The sequence below is a fragment of the Wolffia australiana genome, chromosome 4, assembly GCF_029677425.1.
Source record: "Wolffia australiana isolate 7733 chromosome 4, ASM2967742v1".
In the NCBI taxonomy this organism is placed as follows: domain Eukaryota; kingdom Viridiplantae; phylum Streptophyta; class Magnoliopsida; order Alismatales; family Araceae; genus Wolffia; species Wolffia australiana.
In genome coordinates, this window is record NC_135838.1 from 1,134,643 (window position 1) to 1,148,084 (window position 13,442).

At 44.9% G+C, this 13,442-nt stretch overlaps 1 protein-coding gene across 1 annotated transcript; it reads left to right on the plus strand.

The window, feature by feature from the left end:
- The first annotated feature begins 1,268 nt into the window (after positions 1 to 1,268).
- On the plus strand, positions 1,269 to 12,828 carry LOC144702723 (uncharacterized). Its single transcript, XM_078574739.1, has 9 exons — positions 1,269 to 1,610; positions 2,930 to 3,134; positions 4,932 to 5,022; positions 5,568 to 5,713; positions 8,451 to 8,694; positions 8,772 to 8,876; positions 9,439 to 9,621; positions 10,662 to 10,866; positions 12,242 to 12,828. The coding sequence occupies exons 1-9, from the start codon at positions 1,373 to 1,375 to the stop codon at positions 12,727 to 12,729; spliced, it is 1,905 nt and encodes a 634-aa protein (XP_078430865.1). The 5' UTR covers positions 1,269 to 1,372; the 3' UTR covers positions 12,730 to 12,828.
- The last annotated feature ends 614 nt before the right edge of the window (positions 12,829 to 13,442 follow it).

The window sequence follows — 13,442 nt, forward strand, 5'->3', positions numbered from 1 at the left end:
TTTTATTGTCCATTTTGTTTATAAGATCTCCATAAAGTGGGACTCGTATAAAATTTAATCTATGTCATTCTACATTATAGCATTAGTGATTGTGATGGCTGAATTGCGCGATAATGTGATGAAAGCTGTTCAGTCCTATGCTAAATATGTTGATGGACGAGATGAACATTTGTACTTTGACAAGTAGTAACCGTTTGAGCTCATTAAAGGTGGAAAGTCATGGTGTGTAGCCCAAGTGGGAGATTGTTGGAATTCAATTTTTGATGTGGGCTACAACCGTTGGTTTTCTTAACGGTTGCAACCTTTGGCATTCAGCAGTTGCAAGCTCTTGATGGAGGGGCTTGCAACTGCCACCCTTTGGAATCCCTTGGGATCCTATTTAAGGGGTTTCGGGTCCCCTTGATCCCCCATCGAGAGAGTCCTCGAGGTGCCATCGTCCTAAGGAAGAAACTCGTCGGTGAAGGATCAAGAAGGACCCTCCACCCTCAAGAAGAAAAGAAGAAGGAGATTCATCAATGGAAGGTATGTTTTAAGTTTATTGATCTATCAAGCACCGCCCAGCGGGCCCCAGCCCCAGCCAGCAGACACTAGCGGCGGCCGGCCAGAGACAAAGTCGCTGACGCCACTGGCCATTTGTTTGGACTTGTTCAAACAAGTTTGAACAAATGGCAATAGAACACGAATGCCTACTGCCTCCCTCTTTCTCTCTCTGTCTGTTTGTCCCCGTCTTTCTCTCTCTGTCTCTGTCTCTGTCTCTGTCTCTCTCTCTCTCTCTTTCTCTCTTTTTCCGTCTCTCTCTAGGTCTGTTTCCCTCTCTCTCTCTGTCTGTCTCTGTCTATCTCTGTCTCTTCTCTTTCTCTCACTAGAGCTCTCTATCTTCGTCTACTCCCACTGTCAGCCTCTTGTCTCATTAGGGAAGAGAAAGACAAAAAAAACGTCAATAGTTTAAATAAGTGTCCATTAGTTTTGTGCCAAATTAACATTTTAAACTAGCTCCGCAGAGGATAAGATTTTGTTCAACCGAGAGCCACACAGATCACGAGTGGCCGCACGGAGATAGTAATTGAGAGGACCCGTGATAACTGACACGGTGAGTTTACGGTTGTAATAAATGAAATTCTAATCCGTAATGTTTTTATAAACTTCGACGTTGACTGAAATAGTGAAATCATGAGTAGACTGGACCACGCTGTAGTGGCCATACCCATCGCTTCGTTTTTCTGTCTATAAAGCTCCACTGAAACTCTGCTAGTCCTACATCACTCTCTCTCTCTCTCTCTCTCTCTCTCTCTCTCTCTCTCTCTCTCTCTCTCTGTGTCTCTGTCTCTCTTTCTCTCTATCTCTCTCTGCCGGTGGAAGATCAGGGAGAGAGATGAACTCTTCGCCGGCGGCGGCGGCGGTAGCCGTCGTCAGCTTGATTTTGTGCTTAGTGGCGACGACGGCGGTGGCGAGAGAAAAGGAATATCTCAAGTACAAGGACAGGAGTCTACCGTTGAATGTTCGTCTGAATGATCTTCTGAGTCGCATGAACCTGGAGGAAAAGATCGGCCAGATGGCCCAGATCGAACGCTCCATCGCTACGCCGGAGATCATGAAGAACCAGTTCGTCGGTTTGTCTCTCTCTATCAATATCTGCCTCATTTGATCTCTCATTTTCTCTAGAATATCAGTTTATATTTCTCCGATCCTCCCCTATCTCCATCTTTCTCCATTTCTGTTTCTATCTCTATATCAGTATCTGTCTATCTCTCTAGCTCGATCTCTCTTTCTCCATCGCTTCATCTTCTTTTTTTCTCAATCTCTATCGCTATCTCGGTCTATAACATCATTCGTATCTTTGTCACATCCCTTTCTATCTCCATCTCTGTTTCTACCTCTATATCTGTATCAGCCGATATTTCTATCGTATCTGAGTCTTTGTCACATTCCTTTCCTAAGTCTTCATCTCCATCTCTATCTCTACCTCTATCTTTCCACCTCTACATTTACATCTCTATTTTAATATCCACCTTCATCTATCTCTCTATCCCTATATCCGCCTCTATCTTAATCGTTATCTCTTGCTCCCCTCTACATTGATAGTTATATCTCTATCGCCATATCTCTCTTTTCACATCTCCTCTCTATCTTTACCTATCTCTTTCTATCTTTCTTTCTCTCTCTCCCTCTCCCTTTCTCTCCCCATATTGATATTTATCTATGCTCTCTATTTTTACCTCTATCTCTCTACCTCTTTCTCTCCATAGAGATCTCTATCTATGCTCTCTCTTTTTACCGCTATCTCTCTCTCTCTCTCTCCATATTGATCTCTATCTATGCTCTCTCTTTTTACCGCTATCTCTCTCTCTCTCTCTCCATATTGATCTCTATCTATGCTCTCTCTTTTTACCTCTATCTCTTTCACGCTCTCCCCATATACCTCTCTATCTCTGTCTCTCTTACTCTCCCCATGTTCATCTCTATCTCTGCCTCTCTCTTCAAAGCTATCTCCATATTCCTCTCTATCTTTGCCTCTTTCTTCTAACCTTCATTTCTCTCTCTCCCCCACATTCATCTATCTCTGCCTCTCTCCTTTTACCTCTCTCTCTCTCTCTCCCCATATTCATCTCTATCTCGGCCTCTGTTTCTACCTACATCTTTCTCTCTCTCCCCATATCCTCTGTAGCTCTGCCTATCTCTTTTTAGCTCCATCTCTCTCTCTCTCTCTCTCTCTCTCTCTCTCTCTCTCTCTCTCTCTCCCCTTATCTCTCTCTATCCCAGCCTCTCTCTTTTTAGCTCCATCTCGCTCTCACTCCCCTATATCCCTCTCTATCTCTGACTCTCTCTTTTTACCTCTCTCTCTCTCTCTATCGCTATCAAAATCTGATCGTTATCGCAGTCTAAAACTTTGTCCTTCCACGTCTACTGCAATTTTTCGATGGCGGAGCAGGGAGCGTGCTCAGCGGGGCTGGCAGCGTTCCGAAAGACAAGGCGTCGCCGAGGGAATGGGTGAAGATGGTGGAGAAACTGCAGAGAGGGGCGCTCGGAAGCCGCCTTGGCATCCCCATGATACACGGCATCGATGCCGTCCATGGCCACAACAACGTGTATGGGGCCACCATTTTCCCCCATAACGTGGGCCTCGGCTCCACCAGGCATGCCCTCAACTCTCTCTCTCTCTCTCTCTCTCTCTCTCTCTCTCTCTCTCTTTACTCTATTTTCTCCCTCTCTCTATACTCTCTCTCTTTACACTCTTCTCTCTCTCTTTACTCTATTTTCTCTCTCTTTTTACTCTCGCACTCTTTACATTGTTTTCTCCCCCTTTACTCTATTTTCTCTCTCGCTTTGCTCTCTCTCTCTTTACTCTCTTTTCTCTCACTTTTTGCTCTCTCTCTTTACACTCTTTTCTCTCTCTCTTTTTCTCTCTTCTCTCTCTACCCTTTTTTCTATCATTCTTACAAATCTCCCTCCACCCTCTCCTCTCTCTTCTCTCTCTACCCTCTTCTCCATCTCCTCTCTCTTCTATCACTCTTACCCTTCTCTCTCTTCAGCCTCTCCTCTCTCTCTCCACCCTCTACTATCTCTTTTCTCTCTCTGTCCTTTCCTCTCTCTTCTATCATTCTTACACTTCTCTCTCTCCACTCTCTTCTTTCTCTCTAGCCTCTTTTCCTCCCTTACCCTGTTCTCTCTTCACCCTCTTTTCTCTCCCTCCAACCTCTGCTCTTTCTCTACTGTCTTCTCTCTCTCTCTCTCTCTTTGACCAAAGGTCGAGCGTTGTCTCTTTCTTTATCTCTCTCTAATTGCCTCTTTTTCTCTAAGCCAACGGTCAAACTTCCTCGGTCTTTCTGTTGGAATGTGTCAGCCCCCCCATTACGGGAATGTGAAGGGGGAGGGCTTGACTTGTCAAACCCCAATAAAGGAAGGGGAGTTGAAAAGTTTTAACCCCCCTCCTCTTGTCTCTTTGTGGGAATATGAAGAGGCTTCTTTGGAGAATATGAAAAGGCTCTTGGCTTTTCATATTCCAGACCTTTCAAATTCCTTGAAACTGTAATTGGCCCTCTATATATAGAGGGCAAATCTATTCTGAAATGAAAGAGGCATATGAGTTTTCTGTTCATTCTTCTTGTCTCTTCCTCTCTTCTCCTCTCTCTCTCTCCTTTGGTTTGTCTTCATCACTCCTTGGTGGCCGCTCCATTGTCTTGGGAGTTTGAGGAGTTGCTCTGCAGCACCATACGAGAAGTCGTTGCCCTGCACCAAGAGCCTTGCACGTTGACGTCACGCCGGTGACGTAAAGAGGTTCTTGTTTCCTGTCTCTATACGCCGACACTGTTATCACGTCCGAGTTGATTCCGCATTTCACCATAGCGTCTTGGGTCGTTGTTTCTCTTCAACGAGTTACAACACTTTCTCCCTCGAACGTCTATGGTCGAACTGCTATAGCAGGGGGCTCTAGCTCTCTTTCTAGCTCTCCACCGGCCTTTTTCCTCTATGAGCAAAAGTCGAGCTTTTTCTTCATACAATAATCTTTCTCTCTCTAAGACCAAGGGTCAAGATTTCTCACTCTTGCTCTCTCTACTTACCTCTCTTCGTATAGGAGGCTCTTACTTTCTCTTTCTACCTCTTTACGCGCCTCTTTCCTTTTCTATCACCAAAGTTAGAGTTTTATCTCTCTTTCTTACTCTACACTACTCTTTCGGTCTCAAACCATCTTAACCCGTATGACCAAGACTCCAAGAGTAGTACTTTCTCTCCTCTCTTTCTGTCTGCCTCGTCTTCTCTCTAGGATCAAGACTCTAACTTTCTCAAACTTTCTCTCTCAACGAGTTAGCGTCGAAAAGTTTCTCTCTCTAAGACCAAAGGCCCGGTTGTCTTTCTTTCTCTCACTTGTTCCCCGTCCTTTCTCTCTCTTACTCCTAGTCTGTGTCTATCTCAACTACCTTTGTCTCTTTCAGGGATCCCCAGCTAGTGAAGAGGATCGGCGCGGCGACGGCGCTTGAAGTTCGCGCGACGGGGATACCTTACGTCTTCGCCCCATGCGTCGCTGTAATTCTTCTCCTTCTTTTTCTTCTATTATTTTTCATACTTCTTGTTCTGCATCTCCATCATCACAATTATTCATTCTTATTCTTCTTCTTCATATAGTTTTTTCATAGTTTCTGTTCTTCGTCTCCATCATCACAATCATTCATTCTTTATATTATTTAATGATCCTTCTTCATCCCGCTCATTCATACTGTTCTTTCATCACATTCATTTATTCATTCTTATTCTTCATATTATTGTTTCATCACTCTTGTTCTTCTTATTCATCATCTTCATCATCTTCTTCTTCGTCCCCATATTACTGCTCCATCATTCATGTTTTTCTTGTTCTTATTATTATTGTTATTATTACTATTGTCCATTGTAGCGTTTCACCATCCTTGTTCTTCTCATCCATCATGAAAATGGTTCATTCTTCTTATTCTTACTCTTCCTCTCCATATTTTTTTGCAATGCTTGCTCTTCTTGTTCATCATCTCAACGGTACATTATTATTATTTTTATCAATCAATAATTATTTTACAGAATTCGTCAAACTGGTTCAGGTATGCCGAGACCCGCGGTGGGGGCGTTGCTACGAGAGCTACAGCGAAGACCCAAAGATTGTGCAAGCAATGACGACGCTCATCTCCGGGCTGCAGGGAGACATCCCTCCATACTCCCGTAAGGGCGTCCCCTTTGTAGCTGGGAGGTACCCTTCTTCTCTCTCTTCTCTTTCCTCTGTCTCTCTCTCTCTCTCTCGCTCTCTCTCCCTTCCTCTCTCTTCTTTCTCCTCTCCATCCTTCTCTCTCTAACTCTCTGTCCCTTCCTCTCTCTTTATTCTCCTTTCTTCACTTCTCTCCCTAGTTTTCTGTCCCTTCCTCTCTCTTCATTCTCCTCTCTACACTTTTCTCCCTAGTTTTCTGTCCCTTCCTCTCGCTTCTTCCTCCTCTCCACCCTTCTCTCTGGCTCTCGGTCCCTCCCTCTCTACCCTTCTTCTCTCTCTTCTCTTTCCTCTCTATATCTCTCTAGTTCTATCTCCCTTCCTCTCTCTTTTTTCTCCTCTCTATCGTCTTCCTCACTCCTCTCTCCCTCACTATTCTCTCTATCCCTCTCTTCTCATTCCTCTCAACTCCCACAAAGGCGTCCCCTTCGTTGCCGGGAGGTTCCCTTCTTCTCTCTCTTCTTTTTCCTCTGTCTCTCTCTCTAGCTCTCTCTCCTTCTTCCTCTCTCTTATCTTTCCTTTATTTTCTTCTTCTTCTCTCCTCACTTTTTTCGTCTCTCTTCTCTCCGTGTTCTTCATCTCTATTCTCTCTCTTTTCGCTCCTCTCTCCTCTCAATTTGATCACTCTCTCCATCTGATCTATATCTTCTCACTCGTCTCCTCTCTCCTCTCTCCTCTCTCCTTTCTCTTCTCACCCCTCTCTTCTCTCTTCTCACCCCTCTCTCCTCTCTCTCCGTTCTTCTCACTCCTATCTCCTCTCACCTTTCTCTCTATTCTTACTCCTCTCTCCTCTCACCTTCTCTCTTCTCACTCCTACCCCAGTACCCCGTCTATCCTCTCTCTCCTCTCTCCTTTCTCTCTCTTCTTACTCCTCTCTCCTCTCACCTTTCTTTCTCTTCTTACTCCTCTCTCCTCTCACCTTTCTTTCTCTTCTTACTCCTCTCTTCTCTCATCTTTCTCTCTCTTCTCACTCCTACTCCAGTACCCCGTCTATCCTCTCTTTCCTCTCACCTTTCTCTTTCTTCTTACTCCTCTCTCCTCTCCCCTTTCTTTCTCTTCTTACTCCTCTCTTCTCTCATCTTTCTCTCTCTTCTCACTCCTACCCCAGTACCCAGTCTATCCTCTCTCTCCACTCACCTTTTTCTCTCTCTTCTCACTCCTATCTCGTCTCTCCTCTCTCCTATACTTTTCTCTCCCTTCTCACTCCTCCCTCCTCTCACCTTTCTCTCTCACTTCTCTTTCTTCTTTCTCTTTGTTCTCTCTCTTCTCACTCCTTGTGCTCTCCCTTCTTGTTCCTCTTAACTCATATTTTCACTCCTCTTTGTTCACTCTCCTCTCATTTCTCTCTCTCCATCTAATCTCCTTTCTATATCCTCGCTCTTTTCGCTCATCTCTTTTCTCCCTCTATTTCTTTTCCATCATCGACAACTTCAAGTATAGAGCAGTTCACCTTCCGGCGCCACCTCTTCAGCGTCGAAACGCTCGTCGTCGGGCACCACCTTTTCTCGCTCTACTATCTTCTCTTACATCTCCGAGCTCTGGAAGAAGAGAGAGACTAGCCGAAGGCCACCGTGTTTGTTTCGCTCTCTTCCCCCTCACTCTCTCTAGTCGCGGCGTTTTGCTTGCACAGAGAAGCTCGCTATCATCCACCCACCCTTTCTCTCTCTTCTCATCCCTTCACTTTCCTTCCATTCTCTCTCATTTCCGAGCGCTGTTTCTCTCTCCCTCGGGGACTACCCTCTCTCTCTCTTCTCTATTTTCTCTTCCCCCTATCTCTCTCTCTCTTCTCCCTTTTCCACCTTTCTCTTTCATTTCTCGAGCTCTAAAGGAAAGACAAGCTCCTCATCGGGCACCATCTTTGCTTTCTTTCTTATCTCCGAGCACCGTTTCTCTCACTCGGGCACCACCCTCTCTCTCTTCACCCTTTTCTCCAGTCTCTTCCCTTCTTCTTTCTCTCTCCCTCACTTCAAGCCTGCCTATCATTTCCCTTTCTCTATCTTCCCTCTAATCTCTCTCATACCCACGAGCTCTAAATTGACCATCTACTCTCGTCTATTTCTCTCTTCTTTCTTTCCTCTCCATCTCTCTTCTCGCTTCTCACTCCTCTCTTCTCCACCTTTATCTCTCATACCCGAACCTCTGTAGAAGAGAGAAACTCTTGATCAGGGACGATGCATTCCTTTCTCTTCTCTCTTCTCCATCTTTCTCTCTCATACCCGGAGCTCCAGACGAGAGAGAAAATCGTAATCTGGGACCATCCATGTACTCTCTTCTTTCTTGCCCTGCAATTTCACTTCTCGCTTCTCTCTTTTCCATCTCTCTCTCATACCCGGAGCTCCGGATGAGAGAGAAACTCATAATCAGGGACCATCCACTATCTATCTCTTCTTTCTTTCCCTCCCATCTCTCTGCTCTCTTCTCGCTTCTCACTCCTCTCTTCTCCATATTTAGCCCTCATACCCGGAGCTCTGGAAGAGAGAGAAACTCGTAATGAGGAGCCATCCACTCCATCTCTCTTCTCACTTCTTTTTCTTTCATGCCCGGACCTCACGAGGAGAGAGAAACTCGTTATCAGTGGCGATCCACTCCCTCTCCCTTCTCACTCCGCTCTTCTCCATCTTTCTCTCTCATGCCCAAACCTTGCAAGGAGAGAGAAACTTGTTATTGAGACGATCCACTCCCTCTCTCTTCGTCTTTCTCTCTCATCGGCGATCTTTTTGCGCAGAAACAAGGTCGCCGCTTGCGCCAAACACTACGTGGGCGACGGGGGAACGGAGAAGGGGATCAACGAGAACAACACCGTGATCGATTTCCATGGGCTGCTCAGCATTCATATGCCTCCTTACTACGCGGCCATTCAAAGAGGCGTATCCACGATCATGGTCTCCTTCTCGAGCTGGAACGGCGTCAAAATGCACGCCAATCGCTTCCTCATCACCGATTTTCTCAAGAACAGGCTCCGATTCCGGGTACGGAAGAAGGGATTTAGAGTGTGGTGTTATTGGAGAGTCGCAGCGATTTCAGAGATTTTCTTGGGTTTTTTCAGGGTTTTGTCATCTCGGATTGGACTGGGATCGATAAGATTACGACCCCGCCTCGCAAGAATTACACTTTCTCTCTCCAGACCGGGATCCTCGCGGGTATTGATATGGTCCGTTCTCTCTCTCTCTCTCTCTCCATCTCTATCCTCGATTACATGCCAGCATCTCTCTCTCTCTCTATCTCCATTACTATCTGGATCCATGTCTCTTTCTCCATCTCCATTACCAACTATCCCTCGGTCTTTTTTCTGTCTATATCATCATTCCTATATCCGGTTCTACGAGAGTATTTCAATAATAATGACAATCGTGACTTCTCGTCATAATCTCTATCTCAACCAACATCTCCTCCGCAGTGTCTTTACTACTGTCGCTCTCTCTCTCTAAACTTATTGCTCTCTATTTTTTCTCTCTCAGTTTTATCTTTATCTCTATATCCGAAGCAGTCTAACACAAACTCTCTCTCGTAGCATCTACATGGCTATTTCTAAGCGAATCTCACCATCACTATGTTTTTTTCCTATCTCTATATCCCTATATTCATGACTGTGTCCATTGCTAGTGCCTCAATTGCTTGGTCTGTCTTTTTCAATGTCCAACATCATGTCTGCAACTGCATCTTTATCTCTCTCTCTAGAAGTTAAGAGTGAGAAGGCAAACAAATAAACGCAGATCATGCTGCCCTACAACTTGACGGAGTACCAGCGAGACACTACGTATTTGGTCAAGGGTGGGTTCATTCCCATGTCAAGAATAGACGATGCGGTGCGGAGGATATTGAGAGTGAAGTTCTCCATGGGCCTGTTCGAGAACCCTCTTCCAGATAATCGTCTGGGAAAACAACTGGGCTCACAGGTGACCTAGACATGCCACCATCATCATTTTCTTCTTTGTACTGCTATTATTATTAATAATTAAAAGTATTAATATTGTGGGCCACAACCATCATCAGTTTTAATTATTACTACATCCATGATCATCATTATCATCATCTTCATCATCAGCCTCAAAGTCAATATCATCATTAATGTCATCTTTATCTTCTTCCTCACCATACCTTGGAACTCTCATCACATTCTTAAACTGTGTCAACACTACCATCATCATTATCATTATCTTCATCATTTATCTCACGGTTAATATCATCATTATCAATATCCTCATCATCTTCATCATCAGTCTCATAGTTAATATCAACATCAGCATTATGTTCATCTTCTTCATCATCATACCATCCGTACGCTCATGACATTATTATACAGTATCAACACTACCATCGTCAGCATCAGCATCATGTTCGTCTTCCTCCTCATCATACCAATTGTATTCTAATGACATTCTTCTACTGGATCCACACTACATCATCAGCCGCATCATGTTCATCTTTCTCCTCATCATACCATCAGTACTCTCATGACATTCTTCCACTGGATCAACACTAACATCATCAGCATCAGCATCATGTTCATCTTCCTCCTCATGATACAAACGGTACTCTCATGACACTCTTCTACGGGATCAAAACTACCATCATCATCATCATACTCCTCATTATCCTCATAATCATCATCCACATTATCATCATCCTCATTACCACCATCATCATCATCATCATTACCATCACCAGCAGTATAATGATCATTACTATCATCATGATCATCATCATCCACATTATCATCATCCTCATTACCATCATGATAATCCTCATTACCATCATCATCATCATCATCATTACCATCACCAGCAGTATCATGATCATTACTATCATCATGATCATCATCATCATTATTACCATCACCCGCAGCATCATGATCATTACCATCAGCAGCAGCATCATCATGATGTTGAATAATGAGGGTTAGGAAATATTCATGCGCTGTGTTTGGTGAGGGCAGGAGCACAGAGAGCTGGCCAGGGAGGCGGTGAGGAAGTCGATGGTTCTTCTGAGGAATGGGAGAGAGGGGGAGGCGCCGCTGCTGCCGCTTGCCAAGTCGGCGGGGCGCGTGTTGGTGGCGGGCACGCACGCGGACAACCTGGGCTACCAGTGCGGCGGCTGGACCATCGTCTGGCAAGGCCTCAGCGGCAACAACCACACCATCGGTGAACCCCCCTTCCCTCTATCTATTGCCCACCTGCCTACCCACCTAGAGAGAGATATGTATCTCTAAAGCTAGAGAGGTAGAGAGAGATACATACAGAGAGAGAGAGTAGAGATCAAGATACAGAGAGAGATAGAGATTATAGGTAGAGATACAAAGCGAGATAGAGGTACAGAGAGATTGAGAGATTAGAGCTAGAGGTACAGAGAGATGCAGAGATTAGAAATAGATATACAGAGGGAGAAGGAGATTAGAGATAGATATACAGATAGAGATACAGATAGAGTGAAAGATATTAGAGATACAGATACAGATAAAGATAGAGAGAGACTAGAGATACATATACAGATACAGATAGAGAGAGACTAGAGATACATATACAGATACAGATAGAGAGAGACTAGAGATACAAATACAGATACAGATAGAGAGAGACTAGAGATAAATATACAGATACAGATAGAGAGAGACTAGAGATACATATACAGATACAGATAGAGAGAGACTAGAGATACATATACAGATACAGATAGAGAGAGACTAGAGATAAATATACAGATACAGATAGAGAGAGACTAGAGATACATTTACAGATATCGATACAGATACAGAGAGAGAGAGAAAGAGATTAGAACTACTGATACAGATGAAGATGGGGAGATTAGAGTTGGAGAGAGAGAGAGAGGGAGAGATAGAAAGAGAGAATAAGAGAGAGTGATAGGGATAGATAGACAGCGAGAATAAGAGAGAGAGAGATAGGGAGAGATAGAAAGAGAGAATAGAGAGAGTGATAGGGAGAGATAGAAAGAGAGAATAGAGAGAGTGATAGGGAGAGATAGACAGAGAGAATAAGAGAGAGAGATAGGGAGAGATAGACAGGGGGAGATAGAAAGAGAGAATAAGAGAGAGAGATAGGGAGAGATAGAAAGAGAGAATAAGAGAGAGAGAATAAGAGAGAGATAGGAAGAGATAGAAAGAGAGAGTGATAGGGAGAGATAGACAGAGAATAAGAGAGAGAGATAGAAGGAGAGAATAAGAGAGAGAGATAGAAAGAGAGAATAAGAGAGAGAGATAGGGAGAGATAGAAAGAGAGAATAATAGAGAGATAGAAAGAGAGAGTAATAGAGAGAGATAGAAAGAGAGAATAATAGAGAGAGATAGAAAGAGAGAATAATAGAGAGATAGAAAGAGAATACGAGAGAGAAGTAGACAATAAGAGAGAGAGATAGAAACAGAGAGAATAAGGGAGACAGAGGGAGAATAATAGAGGGACTCTGAGAGCTAGAATGAGAGAGAATGAGAGAGATACAGGCACAGAGAGAGAGAGAGAGAGAGAGAATAAGACAGAACGAGGTCACTAACAGTCATCTCGGCAGGGACGACGATCCTGGGGGCGGTGCGGAGCGCGGTGGACCAGAAGACCGAAGTAGTCTACTCCGAGAAGCCATCAGAGAGCTTCGTGAAGGACGGAGGCTTCTCCTACGCTGTTGTCGTGGTGGGCGAAGAACCCTACGCCGAAGGGGACGGCGACAGCACAAACCTAACCCTAATCGCGCCGGGCCCGACCACCATCGACCGCGTCTGCCGCCACGTCCGGTGCGTCGTGGTCGTCGTCTCCGGCCGGCCCGTCGTTATCGAGCCATATCTCGCCCACGTCGACGCTCTGGTGGCGGCCTGGCTGCCCGGCACGGAGGGCCACGGCGTTGCAGACGTGCTCTTCGGCGACTATGGCTTCTCCGGGAAGCTCTCTCGCACTTGGTTCAAGTCCGTTGATCAGCTGCCCATGAACGCCGGGGACCCTCACTATGACCCCCTCTTCCCCTTGGGCTTTGGATTGACCACTGACCCAGTCCACAGGGCCTGAATGAATGATGAGCGCATATGTGTTGGGGCCTCTGAGAGGTTTAATAAGTGCCCATCTTGTCAGGTTTATTAAATTCCTTCTCTGGGGTGAAGTTTCATTCGTGGTCTCCTGGATCAGGTTGGAAGAATGAGACAACATCGGGTGTGTATTTCTCTTAGAGCATAATTTCATGCAGGATAGAGGCAAAGGGATGACAGTGACTGTAACACCAATTGTGGTGGTGGTAGTAGTGACGGCGAGAGCAATGGCCGTGATGGTGATAGTTAAGACAGTGACGACAGTGAATAAAGTAAAAAACAGTGATGGTGATAGTAAATACGTTGGCAGTGACAGGGATAGTAAGTACAGCGACGGGGCACTGATAGTAAAAATGGTGACGACAGTGGTGATGATGGTGACAGTTAAGATGGTGATGACAGTGACAGTGATGGTGACAGTTAAGATGGTGATAACAGTGACAGTGATGGTGACAGTTAAGATGGCCATGCCAGTGACAGTGATGGTGACTGTTAAGATGATTACGACAGTGACGGCCATGGTGAAGACTAGGCTTGTTGGACAAATGATGGATGACCCATTCAGATGGACTGCACGGGACTGATGGATTTTTGTTCAGTCAATCCATCCAAGATAATTCCTCTTCTACAAATTGTCATCTGTCCACAATTTGCCATCTTTACCACTCTGTCATCAGTTATGTTTTGTCATTACTC

Bases quoted from the DNA above. Each gene is read 5' to 3' on its own strand.
- LOC144702723 (XM_078574739.1), top strand. From the start codon at position 1,373: ATGAACTCTTCGCCGGCGGCGGCGGCGGTAGCCGTCGTCAGCTTGATT. The intron at 5,714-8,450 runs GTACCCTTCTTC...CTTTTTGCGCAG, and splicing joins GTCCCCTTTGTAGCTGGGAG to AAACAAGGTCGCCGCTTGCG. The intron at 8,695-8,771 runs GTACGGAAGAAG...GGGTTTTTTCAG, and splicing joins AGAACAGGCTCCGATTCCGG to GGTTTTGTCATCTCGGATTG.